The sequence below is a fragment of the Rhopalosiphum padi genome, chromosome 2 (genome assembly GCF_020882245.1).
Source record: "Rhopalosiphum padi isolate XX-2018 chromosome 2, ASM2088224v1, whole genome shotgun sequence".
Taxonomy (NCBI): domain Eukaryota; kingdom Metazoa; phylum Arthropoda; class Insecta; order Hemiptera; family Aphididae; genus Rhopalosiphum; species Rhopalosiphum padi.
The window spans coordinates 69,682,853-69,696,889 of NC_083598.1; the positions used below are offsets into that span (position 1 = coordinate 69,682,853).

Consider the following 14,037-nt stretch of genomic DNA (forward strand, 5'->3'; position numbering starts at 1 on the left):
ATGTATAAACTACAATTGGTTTTTATTTAAAAATAATACTTACCTATGTATAAATAAAAAAACATTTTTGCTTATTATTTGTAATTTCCTATAGTAGGTAACTGGACCCATTCTCATTAGTAAAATATCATCTAATATTGCTGGTCAATATACAGCATATTAAATTTATATTTATTTATAATTAGCAATAATTTAAGGTACAAATATCGCACAAATTATTTTAATCCTAAAAAATATATTAGAAAGTAAAAAACTGATTATTTTTTGTAAAGTAAATTGGGTGTTCGATTAGTAAAATATATTTAGATTTTATTGAATTATTTTAAAATATAAATACAATCAAGGGCGTATTTAGGGGGGGTGATATGGGCGTTAGAACACCCCCATCGGCCGTATTTTGTTTTATTTGATCAAACTCCAAACTTGCTCACAAAGTGCAAGAAATAATCATTCATAATTGTAGTTCTATTATTTTTCCCGGGGTCTATATTCTAATGGTTTTCGTAAAAATTTTGAATGCATTAAATTTCCTCTACCTACTGAGGTAACTGAGTTCACAAATCACAATTATAACTCTTATCTAAATGTGAAAATATTTATTAGATAATATAGATATTTTATATTAATTTTATTCCCAATAACTTTTTTTTGATATTATGAAAATAAATTAATTTTTACACATCATCTACCTAAACTACTTAAATACTTAAAACTAATTACATAATAATGTTTAAATATAATTTTAAAATAAATAATATTATTACTTTTCAACAGATTCTGAGATAATATAATATAATTATATACATAATAATGTATTTCCAACAGCACAACAATTTTCTCAGCATCGCAAACAATGCTCAACAGCGCCTTGCGGCTTACATTATACCCCGATTTTTCCCACAATTCACTGGCTGTTGGTCATGTTGACAACGATCCTTGTCACTGCATCTAAGAGTGGATAACACTCCTTTTCAATTCTCTGCAGAGGCGTAGACATAAAAGTTATTTAAGAAATACCGTTGAAGAAAACAGGCTGAATGGCTAAGAATTAATGAATATCCATAGAGATATACCTATATCTACAGCAGAGGTTTTTGACGAATTTGCTCTCCAATGCCGTCGCTTATAATTCGAATAGGCAAGTAATCATAATATTTGTATCATTATATTCATTCTATTCAATTTCATGTTTTTTTTTAATACTATAGGTTATAGTTGTTGGTTTAGTGTTATATTTATTTTATGTGATTTATAATATAACAGTTAATATTTTAGTTATAGTACCTATAAATACTATAAAAGTTTTATACAATTTGTAGATCTTACACATACTGTCTATATATAATAATTTATATTAATACATGGTATTTATTACCTAATGTAAATAAGGGGTGTGGGGGTGGAGCACCTGCCTACCATAAGTCTATTAAATTTTAAAACCCCCCCGTAAAATAAATCCGGGATACGCCACTGAATACAATTACAAAAATAAAGTGATTTTAAGATTTAATTATAGCTATTATATAAAGACGATAGTGGCGTCATTTGGGGGAGGGGGCAACTTGGGCATTTTCCCTAGTCTAACATTTACACCAACCTTAAGTCGGCACATTTAAAAATTATAAGAAGTCTTATTTTTAACTACTAAAGGCCATTGTTATAAATCATAATATTGAATATTGATAATTTATAAGTAAAGATTTATCGTTAATTTTTTTCTTGTATTTTTTAAAGAAGTATTTTATATTTTTATATTATTAATCAAGATGTTTAGTATTTACATTATGTGACTGTAAATACTGCTAACTATTTGTAAATCTGCAGTATTAAAAGGTACCTATTACCTATTTATTATTTACACATTGCTCAATTATTCTATATTTGACTTTCTAATTCTAATAAATATTTGAAAAAATTGTTTGTATTTAATACTTCAAAATATTGTGTGTGACGTTCATATACTTGAAAATTTACCCCTCCCCCTCACCAACAATAGGTACGATATGAATAACTCTTCCAGAGGAACATTAGTACATTAGGTGGTAGGTACCATTTAGTTAAACTAAATAGGTACTAAATAAATTCCTCATCACTATTTCACTAAGAACTTAAAGAATTATGTATATTATGTATTTGAAACATTTTATTTAAGTAGGATCATTCGAAGATCGTAGGACACTCGTTTCCTAGTTGCTCATCTCATTTCGATACAGAATATTGGTGCATTTCAATATATACCTACTGTATTTTTAAAGCAACGATAAATCGAATGTTTATGCATGATAATGATTCTAAAGATGAATTTAGTTGAAAAATGCATTAGCTGGCATTTCTTCAAAAATGTCCGTTTGTTGGTATTGTAGGATATATCTAATAGTTTTTCTGTATCTGTACGCAATGGTATTACAGTGAAACCATAATAAGTTTTCTAAAATGCGGTTCACACGCATGATCAAAGTTTTGATGGGCCATTTCCAGTAAATTTAAATTTAAATTTACGATTTTTTAAGACACGTTCAAACAAGCAACCGCGGCCTGTCCGATGGCAGCTTGGAGCATTTTTCTTTCGCTCCCGAATAAAATAGTTGTAATAATACGCATTTGACTCGTCGTCTTATTTTTTAAACAGTTTAAACGTTTGCGTTGATATGGCGCGTGCGCCGAGTTAAGTAAAAAAAAAAAAAAAAAAATGCATACAGAATGAATCGTCAGACGCGTGCAGTTATTTATAGACATGTGCTCTGCACCGGAGTTAAGTGATGTTTGTACGTTTTACTCTTGTTACACACGACGCGCGTACAGCGGTATTGCCACAACTTAACATACAGTGTGATCACAATAAGCATAACTTAATGGTAAATATGGTTGTTGCGACCGAAACCCTCTTATAGCACCTTTGCCGTTTTTTATTATTATTTTGATTGTTTTTCGTCCAAAATTAATTTCTTATAATATATCATGACAAATTAACAAAATCGTTGAATGATTTTTAATCGACATACAATTTATGTAAATTTTGAGCAACTTCGGTTGGCTTTGTACCGCAGTCACTCTGTATTTACTTCGCTGAAGGAGTATATATATATATCAACACACACACACACACAGTTATATATATATATTAATGTATATATAAACATACATATATTTAATTGTACATAATACATAATATAATAGGTAGGTATACACTATGTACTGGCATATATTAATATTATTATACGACTACGATGATGTCGACGACTAGCTAGTTGTGCTAGCTCGCAGTCACTCGGCGCTCGGCTTTTCGCGGTCCGCCCTCGTCGTCCGGCGACTACTTTGTATAAACCGTACGTAATTAAAATAAACTATATTATTTTACAATAGTTCATGCGATATTTTATAATATTTAACGGATGCGAATTGCCTGCGTGTTTAGGCGATTTTAACATTTTTCAAGTTTTTCTTGTAATATTAAAATTATTGTCGTTTTCTACACGACGACTGCCGGCCCTTACTCATATGTGATAAATATCAAATACCGGTGAAAACGTTTTCGATACTAATCGCGCGCGACGATAACCGAACATTAATTATCAAACAATTTTTTTAGTTTCTAAACCTTATGCTATTCAGGTACGAGAAGTAGTAAACCATTACACAAAAGTAGTTGTCGGGCGAAGGCGGCGCGAAGGATAAGAATTATGAATACCAATAACAGTCAGGGTAACAACAACAGCAGCGGTGGCGGAAATAATAATAGTTTCCGGAAGTACAAACGAGTTACAGCAAGTAATCCGTCGAATCCAAAAACCAAAAAACAACTGGAAAATGAGTTGAATCGTCAGAGGAGCTTTTTCGTCGCCTGCAGCCCGCAAAATCCGTCTGCTACACGTCATAGTAACACGCAAGAGGTAACTGTGCGTATATAATAATATACTTAATATATACTTGACTTACGTATCATATTGTAATAATATTATGTTCCGAGCGAACGATACCGAAAACGTTTGATAAAACTGTACTTAACTCGAGGACATAATAATATAACTATAACGATCTCTGTGTATTATTATTAATATTTATATAATTTGTATGCGCATATATCATTAATAAAATACTACCTATTCATTTAATCGTTTATATACTATATAATTATGTATTTATAATATATTAATATTTATGTATAAGGATCAAACACAGCACAGAGTACCTATGTTGCAATGTTAATAATCAATCGTATAATATTTTTAATGTTTATGCGAACAATTTATTATTATTATCTTAATACTTGTCTTCTGTGTTGGTCAGGGAGGCTATCTGAATAGGAGTAATAGCAGTGTTTTAGGACAAAAGAAACATCCCACGCTTGCAATCTATCGTCCACCGAGTATGTATAGACGTACAGTTTATAATATTATAGTACAATAATATATAGATGTCTAATAAATTGTGTTTGTCGTACTAATAAGCGTACTGCAGCATTGCAGAATAAAATATGTAGTGAACAGTTTGAACGAATTAATAAATGAGTTTAGAAGTTTTAATTTATGCCGTGTGACATTAAATTTGTATTTTGTTCTACCATATAATAATTATGACGTGCGTATTGTTATGACTAACAAATTGATCCATTTAATTGGAATGGTTTCTATTGTCGTGTTTGTTTCAATATAACGTGCTGGCCGTGCTCCGTTAAGACCATATTATAAAACTTTTGTTCTCTTTAAATCACACTCACCAAATCTACTTTTTATTTTACACGCGTAATCAATATAGTAGGTAGGTATTAATTATTTTATACACCCACTCCCGTATAAACGATGTAACAATGAAACCGGAGTAATTATTTTAAAATTTAACGCTCAGTTTATCACTAATTAATTTCTTTATATATTATATTTAAATAATTTAAAATTATTAAAGAAATATTGATAGAAATAACTACTACATTTATAACATTTCACAAATTATTCAGTCAGGATTCATGTATTTTTTTTTCAATTGAAATAGGAGAAACTAATTATTTTAATATTAATATACTATTCTGTTAAATGTATTCTTTAGATTATAATCAAATCTGTACAGTTGCATGTATAATTTGTTAACGAGTTGTATATGTTTTTATCATAACGTTTTAAGCTATTTTATCTTAAAGATAGGTACTTTTAGTGATTTACGATTATCAAAAATATCTCTGTAAGTGTGTAATTTATAGCAACACTACCAGTTTTTAATAAAAAATACAATTTCTATTTCACATGAATTTATGCATGGTAATTATTATCAAAACAAATTAATGAGATAGGTATAATGGTATTCATTAAAATTTCAAACCGGTTTTAAATTTTACTTATGGTTTATAGAAATTCATTAGTCACACGCGCTTCATCACAGATTTTAAACTTCTGTGTTCACACGAATATCAAATTAAAAAAGTCATGTTTATTACAAAAAAATATTAACCAAAAACGAATAAATAACATAAAAAAAGTATATTTTTGATGTAGCTGCACACTTGAAAAATTACTATTCAATTTTGTTTGATCAATTAGGTAAATATAGGAAATTAAAAAAAAAAATTACTTTCAAGCATTTAGACAAGTAGCCTATCATCTGCTTTAACATAATAATATATTTAATGTTTACTCATACATTATATACTATTTTTTATAAAATTGGTTTTTAGGACCTTAATATTAACTGCTTATCTACCTAATGTGTTTGGGTGTTTAGCATGAAGTTCATTTTATTAAAGGCGTGAATTTGGCATGACGTAGGTGTTCGAGGTGACATAAATAATAACAGTGATAATGTATATGTAGCCAACGGATCGCAGAAATCGAAAAACATTCAAGATGCATCAGACATATTTGAAGATTGCAGTAAGCTGAACGTGCACGCTAAAGAGTTTTCCTTAGAACGTTCCAATACAGCTCCTCAGTCCATTGCGAACGGTGTGAAACAAGAGTGAGTTTTGTTCTTTTATTTATGTAATAAATTTAATCATCAGAATATAAGATACATATACATTTATATATATATACCTATGTATATAAGTATAATATATAGATAACGATAATTAAGTAGAAATGTATTCAAATTACTAATAATTATAAGAATATTGTATATTATATATTATTTAATAATTATAATTCATAATCTATTTATCTATTTACTCAACATCATTTTATTTTCGTTCCAGCATATTTGGAAAGAGGTGATAAATTAATTGATAAATGATAATTTCTGGCATTTTTACACACTCTTATTTTAAGATATTTATATTTTTTCAAATTAAATAAACGAATATAATATTGCCTGAAATATTGATTATAAATATAAATATATATATATATATATCCACCCATCATATACACAATAAGTGTATTAGGTACATTATAAAAACACTTATAAATGTATTAAAATTATTACATCTTATAAGAGGTATAAACATTCTTATTCAGTACCTATTAGAAATAATTTAATATTCGAGGAGCATTTTAATATTATTTTGATCACAATAATAATATTGTGATAATCTTTTCAGGGGAACTCGACACAATGCAAATGCGGTATTATCAAGATCGAGGACATTTTATACAAACGATATTAAGCCAAATAGTCAAAAGAAAAGTTACGATTATAAAAATAATTTTGCATACAAGAATAACTGTCAACAAATGAAATACAATGCACAACAAAAAGACACTCAGGTAATTATTAACAAGTTGAATGGCTATATGGCTACTGCTGTGGATATTTTGATTAGTGATTGTGAGAACATGTGTAATTTAAGAACGATTTTAGGGTCCAAAAGTACAATTCAAAGAGTCTAAGCAAAAATCAAAACCTATATTGAACGACCAACTAAATAAATGTGCGATGGATCCAAAAAATGACTTCAGTCTCAGAAGATCAAAAACATATAACGGTCCAGACAGTAAATACTACCAAAATACTTCCGAAGAAACACGTGCTTCATGGAAATGTCAACCTAACGAATTTTATGTCAAAGACTTAAATTGTTTTCCTGAAGATATAAATGATATGGCCAAACGTATAGTTAAAGGTATGGTCGTATGGAGTTAACAATTTTTAACCTGTACCATTTCTTTTCAATAATGTAAAATGCACCATCTTGATCTTAAGATTTTATTTATATTTTGAAATAGTTTTACAAAATAATTATTTCTATTCCGTATAATATTATGAGAATCTTTTTAGCCTACAATATTCAAGCTTCGACATAGATCATACACGAATATCATTAATTGTATTTCTTATTATATTTTCTATTGTAGATACGAAAAATTCACCAACAAAAGATTTAATGCTTTTGGCATTGAAAATAATTGAACACGTGGTTAACAATCAAGATACCATGAAGCCTTCGGTTAATTTATCCCTTTACATAATTGAGGTGATTTTTTTTATAACGTCGTCCTGAAAAATATTAACAATTTTTATTAATTTTAAGAATTTAACATTGTAATAGAGAGATACAAGAGACACTTACGTGAATATGATCATCAACACCATACAATTGTGGTTCGTAAAACGAGAGAAACTCTTACAACCACCCAGATTTTTTTCGTACGCGACATTCGTACTTCAAATGTATAAAGGAGTGAGTAAAATTTAAAAATTTAAAAATACTCGTATTATTATTGATTGATAAAAAAATTAACATTTCTTTGTCGCGTTTGCATATTATTTGTTTATCATGAAAATAGCGAAATGTTAAAATTTATATGTTACGGGCAAAGTATACAATTTGGGCGTTTTCTACAATGCCCGGGCATTATATAAAATGGCCTTCGTATATTGTAAAATATAGATAATATAATATTTAATAGTTAAGTATTGCCAAAATGTAATGAATAATATTTTTTTATTATTAGAAAATATAATATTTGTATGTTATTTTTTTATAATTTATTTTTCCATGTACTGCTTCTGTGGCATTTTGATGTGCATATAGTCGCTCAGCTTCTTTGCACATGCACTTCCGTGTTTGGAACCTAACCGTCAATCACATGTAACTCTTTAAGTTTTTCATTGTACATTTTTATACAGTAAATAGACGAACAGTAAGACGACAGATCACAGATATTAAGCAAGCACGAATATAAGGTTGTCGTTAAACTGATTAAACATATTTTTTGACAGTCGACACAATATCGTCAATATCAAACAGTAATTTCCCAACGTCCATAATTATTCATCATATTTTGACAATACTTTACTATTAAATATTATAATATTCTCTATATTTCTCAATATACAAAGGCCATTTTATATAATGCCCGGGCACTGTAGAAACGTCCAAATTGCATACTTTGGCTGTAGTCCGTAACATATATAGGTATATATTATATAGTATGTACATTGTACATGCACTATGTGATGTGCCTACTATGTTTAACTTAGTCTAAGTGATCGTAATGATTATTATTTATGTGATAAATATAATTTGTTAATATTTGTATAGCGTGATATAGGTATATGGAACTATAGTTAAATTAATATTATTGTTTTTGTTTGTTTGTTTCAACAAAACAACGTTTGTCTAAAAAACAAATAGCTTCTATGACAATCATAATTTCATAATTACTATTATTTTTTCACCGTATTCATTTATAAAGGAAAATAACCGTTATTTGAGTGTAAATATTATCAAATAAATATAAATCAATATAATATAATAATATACTCATTATAATACTCGTATATATAAAAATATAAATATGTATGCTGTACTTTGACTTATTGACTGTAACTATTAAAACAATAACTAATTTTCTTGTGTTTTAATGTGTTTGCAGATGAAACAAAATAAAGTGTTGTTAAACAGGATGGAGAAAGAGGCATACTCTCGTAAACAAGCTCTGCTTATGTTACTGTTTAAAATTTGCGAACACTGCTTAACGCCCAGCAAGGAGAAAAACACGATTGAAGAAGTAATAAAAAACTACATGATAAGAGTTTCGAAAACGTAATTAACCAAATAATTGTTAACACCATGTTAAACAAATAATACATAATAGGTATTCACTATTTAATGAAAACAAATTTGTACTATACTTACCTGAAAATTGAGGCAAAATAAAAATGCTGCTTTTATTGTAAAAAATGTAATATTATAATAGTTTTAGTACTACTTAACAATATTATAACATATTAGAAAGAAATTAATTAAAATGTAGGTATTTAAAAATAATTGAATACTTGTGGATATTGATAATATTCTGAATTATTAACAAATATTAACTACCTAGATAGTTAGTCCAGGGACCAGGATATCGAGTAATAAATTTTGTTGTTCGTTTCAGATCGAATGCCTATTTAACATCGTGAACGGCATTGGACGAGATCTGGAACAAGAGGTTCCGGACACATTGAAACAACTGTACGTGTCCATTCGGGACGTGATGCTGATAGGTGACTGTTCGGCATCGGTGAAAAAGACCCTACTGCATTTGATCGAATTGAGAGCGTCTCAATGGGTCCTTCCGCCTTCCACGGTACATTACTACAACTCGAAAACCAACATTTAGCGTCTTTTTTTTTTATCATCTAGACCATGCGGTCGATATTATTATTATTATTATAATATATAATACATACAATTGTGATAGTTCTGGAAAAAACATTTTGTACATTATTTAGTGTGTCATTTATACTACATTTGTGATGTTATCTATATTTTTAAAAAAATGGATTATTTATTCAAATTAATATCATTCTTACGAAATACAATTACTTTTTTTCATGACTAAGTATACCTATAATATGGCATTAAAATTAAGTATACTACAGTAATATTCAATTAAATATTTTGATAAATAAAAATAAATATACAATATAATTTGTTGTATACTATACCATAGTCATGAAAATTATTCAGCTTAATTAAAATGAGAATATCTGAACGATTTATGAACTACAATATCTGTGCTTAACTTACATATTATTTTATATAATTGGTAGTAAAACAAATTTACGCATTTGTTAATATGTACGTATTATTTGAAAACTTTTTAATAATTTTACACAAAACGGTGTTTTAAACTTTCTTTAGGAGAAAGATTTTTTTAGTTAATAGAACTGTACGTAAGTCGTATGCATCTATTATTGTTACTTCATTCCTAGTCATATTATATAAATAAGATCGTGGTTTTTTTTTATTTTTTTTTTGTACCATTTTTCTAACAGAATTTTTTTTTATGAAACCTGCCTGTTTACATTTTAATAAAATGGGTATTCTTAACAACTGCCTATCAAATTAAATATTATACAGGATAAAAAATATTTTTATACAACGTGGTATTATATATAGATATATTATATTCATTTATATTTTATAATGTAAAAATATAAAATATATATTGTTATGTAACATAAAAGCTAATGAGCAAATTTAACGCTTGTAAAACTGAATAAGTTGTAATAATAATATATTACCCATGATATATATAGATTACCATACGTATAGTGTATTGTATTAAAATTATTGAAACAAATAGATAATTCAAAATTATTGTTTGAAAAAGTTTTTTTTTTTTTAGTACAAATATTTTGATTAAATGATAATATATTTATAAATTATAAGTATAAAATAAATCAATAACATGCGTCCTATAATATTATATTGGGAATTACTAAGAAGGTTAGCTAATGGTTTTCTTAATTATTGAACCAGTTGAATTAAAAACGCCACACTTTAAGTAAGTTAGGCAACACACTTTTTTTAAGTTAAGATATCCAAAACTCACACATAATGGATTTTTAGGGTTTAACGCCTTTTTTTAATGGAAATATTGAGGAATTTTAAGGATTTTTAAGTTTTTAGAACATAATTTTCAAGGATTTTTGACTCTTACACTCTAATTTATTAAATAGTTATTAAAACATTATTAAAACGGTATTTACACATTATTAAAATGTTATTATTTGGGTTTGTGCCAAGTACTTGGAGTTATTGGAGTTTTTGGCTATTTATTGAATTATGGAGGAATTTTAAGTATTTTTTATGTGGTTTATGGATTTTTAGGATTATAACGGCTCTTTTTAAGGAAATATATGGAAAATTAAGGATTATTAAAGAGTTTTATGGATTTTTAATGAGCCTTCGAGGTGGTTGAGTAAAAATCGGTTCACCGGATATTCGATAGGGTATGGTAGTCGAGTGTCTAGAAAATTGTTATGACGCTTGCCCGGTGCTAGTTTGAATTCATAAAGAATAAATCTGATCTAATATCACGTCCCGCCGCCTGCCCGGTTCTTTTTTGAATGTTAAAAAATAAATAACTAACCGAAAATGGAAAATAAGTGTCTAGCTATCAGTCCTCGACCAATGCAAATTGATACCTGGCTGGGCAATCATCCATCAACGGTTAGGTTATAGTCATACTATTTTTCACTGATTTTAAAATTAATCGATAGATTCTAATTTATATGCTCAGATAGTTTGCGATACTAATATATGTAATACATGCATTTATATATGCTATTATGCTGTGTATATTATATCCTATAGGTGTATTGTTAAAATATTTTGAAAATTATAATGTATTGTGTACTAAATGCAAACATTAATAATTGGTCAAGTTTTCAAATAACTACAGTGATTTGTTTTTGAATTATTACAAAAAACAAAAATCGGTTGAAGAGAATAAATTAATAGTTATTATAGAAATGTAAAATGAATATCCAACGTCATAAAAATTCAAAATTCAAACAATTATAGAACATTAAAGTGACTTTTCAGAATACTTTATTTTTGTTAAGGATAAGGGTATTGTCAATCAGTAGCCGATATAATATTAATATAATGTGTCTCGTCTTGGTTATCGCGATAGAGGCCATCGACATTCGACAGTTTTGTTTTCGGCGGTTGCTACCCACGACCTTTAATTCGTTTTTATGCTACCGAACGCGGGCGGATGCGGTCGTTATAATAAGCCGTATGTTCGCGATGCATGAGAGAGATGAGTGAGCCTTGTGCCGACAATGGTTTATATAAAATCACCACGGATGTAGTCCGATATTAGTCCATATTTCCGCTTGTATGTTGTCGGAACCCATTCGTATGGGAGTGAAATAAGTGCGCCGTTACCCGGATATCGTCGTAATTGCAAAACCGCGTGTGTATAAACATGCAATTTAACGGTCACTCCGTGTAAGCTGCAGTTGTTGATACGCATTTGATCCCGATATTCACTATCTTTAGTGGTATTCTAACGGGGAAGGCGGTAAGCTTACATTCACGTGTTAAATAACATATTTGTATGTTGCTTCACCACAATATTATTTACTTCTCGGACCCTATTTATGTTAATCATTTACCAACTAAAATATTAAAATATTGTATTCCTTCGCTAAATATATATACATATTAAATTATAAAGTTTATATCCGTTTATACTATTTTTTTTTATACGCTTAATATTTTAAAAGTTTAAGACAGTATTTTTTTCATAGTAAATAATTTAAGAATATACAATTTTTATTTTTGTGTAGCCTGCGAATTCTTTTTAATTTGTGAATGTGACCAGAGGGCAGAGAGTCCAAAAATATTACTGATCACTGGTATATAGTTATAGTATACGGCTTTAATATTATTTGCACGTTGTACGTATATTTATATATAATTTATTTTTCTATATATAGATAGATAGATAGTCTATATATATATATATATAATATATACTATATAGTCATTCTCCATGATTCGATGGCGATTGGGCTTTATCTTAACGATGTAACTTCTATAATAATTATATAATAACCTAGGTCTAACGCATGAAATAACTAGTTGGAGTTTAGTTTTCTAATCTTAAAATATTATGTGCTATTATATTTGGTAATTATTATTATGTATAAAATATTTACTAAACTTCTATATATTAGGTACAATTTTATACAGTATTCGAATACATAAATACACATTTTCAATAATTTTTCTAAGTATTAACTACTTTATAATATATGTCCATAAAATAGATTTTTCATATATTTTTCTAAATAGAATACATTTTTATTCAAAACTATAAATTATAATAATTGATACGTTTTAAGATAACATATTTTTTAATAAAATGAGAACAAAATAGTAATTTATATAAAATTAAAAAAAAAATATATTGACAATTAAATTTTATAATAATATTAATTGTTCATATAAATATGTTGTATACCTATATTAATAAATTATAATCTGTGTTTAAATTAAAAAAAAAATTAACCATATGAATCTTATTATATGTTATGCTGTATATTATTATTTATAAGTAACATAGGTGATAGGTAAACATTTATTTGCAAAAAAAAAAATGTTAAATTAATAATACATATATCATTTGTAAAAGTAAGTTCTACTATTATATAAATTTCATACTCCTCTACATTTTTGTGTATTTATATATAGATACACTATATATGAATTGAATAAGTTATAGCAATAAATAAATACATTTTTTTAAATTGAATATCATAAATATATTTAATTTTAGAAATTATTTAGAAAATGAAGCCATTTTTAACAATATCCTTAATGGAAATTGAAAAACCACTAAAAAATTGGATGGCACAATCATCTAATTGCATAAAAAAATCCATAAAAAAATTATTGATATTAATACAAATTACTTTTAAAATTATATATATTTTTAATTTGTATTTTTACTATTTAAACTTTTTACTTATATAATTTTTGTTAAATATTTTTCAAAAGAATTTATTTTTTATTTTTACTCAGCAGGCACAGTTAGTACCTACATCAATAAATATTAAATTCACTTTTATATTATTCAAAATACGAGGAGTAATATTTTTTTATTAATTTATCCAAATACATTTTAAAACGTTAATAATAAAATATTATGAGTTAGAGGTTTCTTAAAATGTGTTTGAAATATGCATGGTATAATATATTGTAGCAAACGCATATTAACAATATGATGACCACATTTATGATCAATTATTATCATAAAGAATACATTAAAATGTATTTAAAACATATTTGTTATAATATTGTGGCAAAAAAATACTGACAAT

The 14,037-nt window shown here is 27.1% G+C and overlaps 1 protein-coding gene across 5 annotated transcripts; it reads left to right on the top strand.

The window, feature by feature from the left end:
* The first annotated feature begins 3,228 nt into the window (after positions 1–3,228).
* On the top strand, positions 3,229–10,164 carry LOC132921628 (uncharacterized protein DDB_G0283357). Of its 5 annotated transcripts, XM_060984758.1 has the most exons (10): positions 3,232–3,326; positions 3,613–3,896; positions 4,288–4,366; positions 5,757–5,946; positions 6,527–6,692; positions 6,787–7,048; positions 7,281–7,399; positions 7,475–7,606; positions 8,805–8,939; positions 9,312–10,164. In XM_060984758.1, exons 2-10 carry the CDS (start codon positions 3,681–3,683, stop codon positions 9,534–9,536), a joined length of 1,524 nt encoding a protein of 507 aa, XP_060840741.1. In that variant the 5' UTR covers positions 3,232–3,326; positions 3,613–3,680; the 3' UTR covers positions 9,537–10,164. The 5 variants fall into 5 exon arrangements, with proteins under 5 accessions (XP_060840745.1, XP_060840743.1, XP_060840742.1 ...); XM_060984762.1 differs by having other exon boundaries at positions 3,229–3,896; positions 8,805–8,974; positions 9,312–9,483; XM_060984760.1 differs by having other exon boundaries at positions 3,230–3,896; positions 5,802–5,946.
* Positions 10,165–14,037: the final 3,873 nt, after the last annotated feature.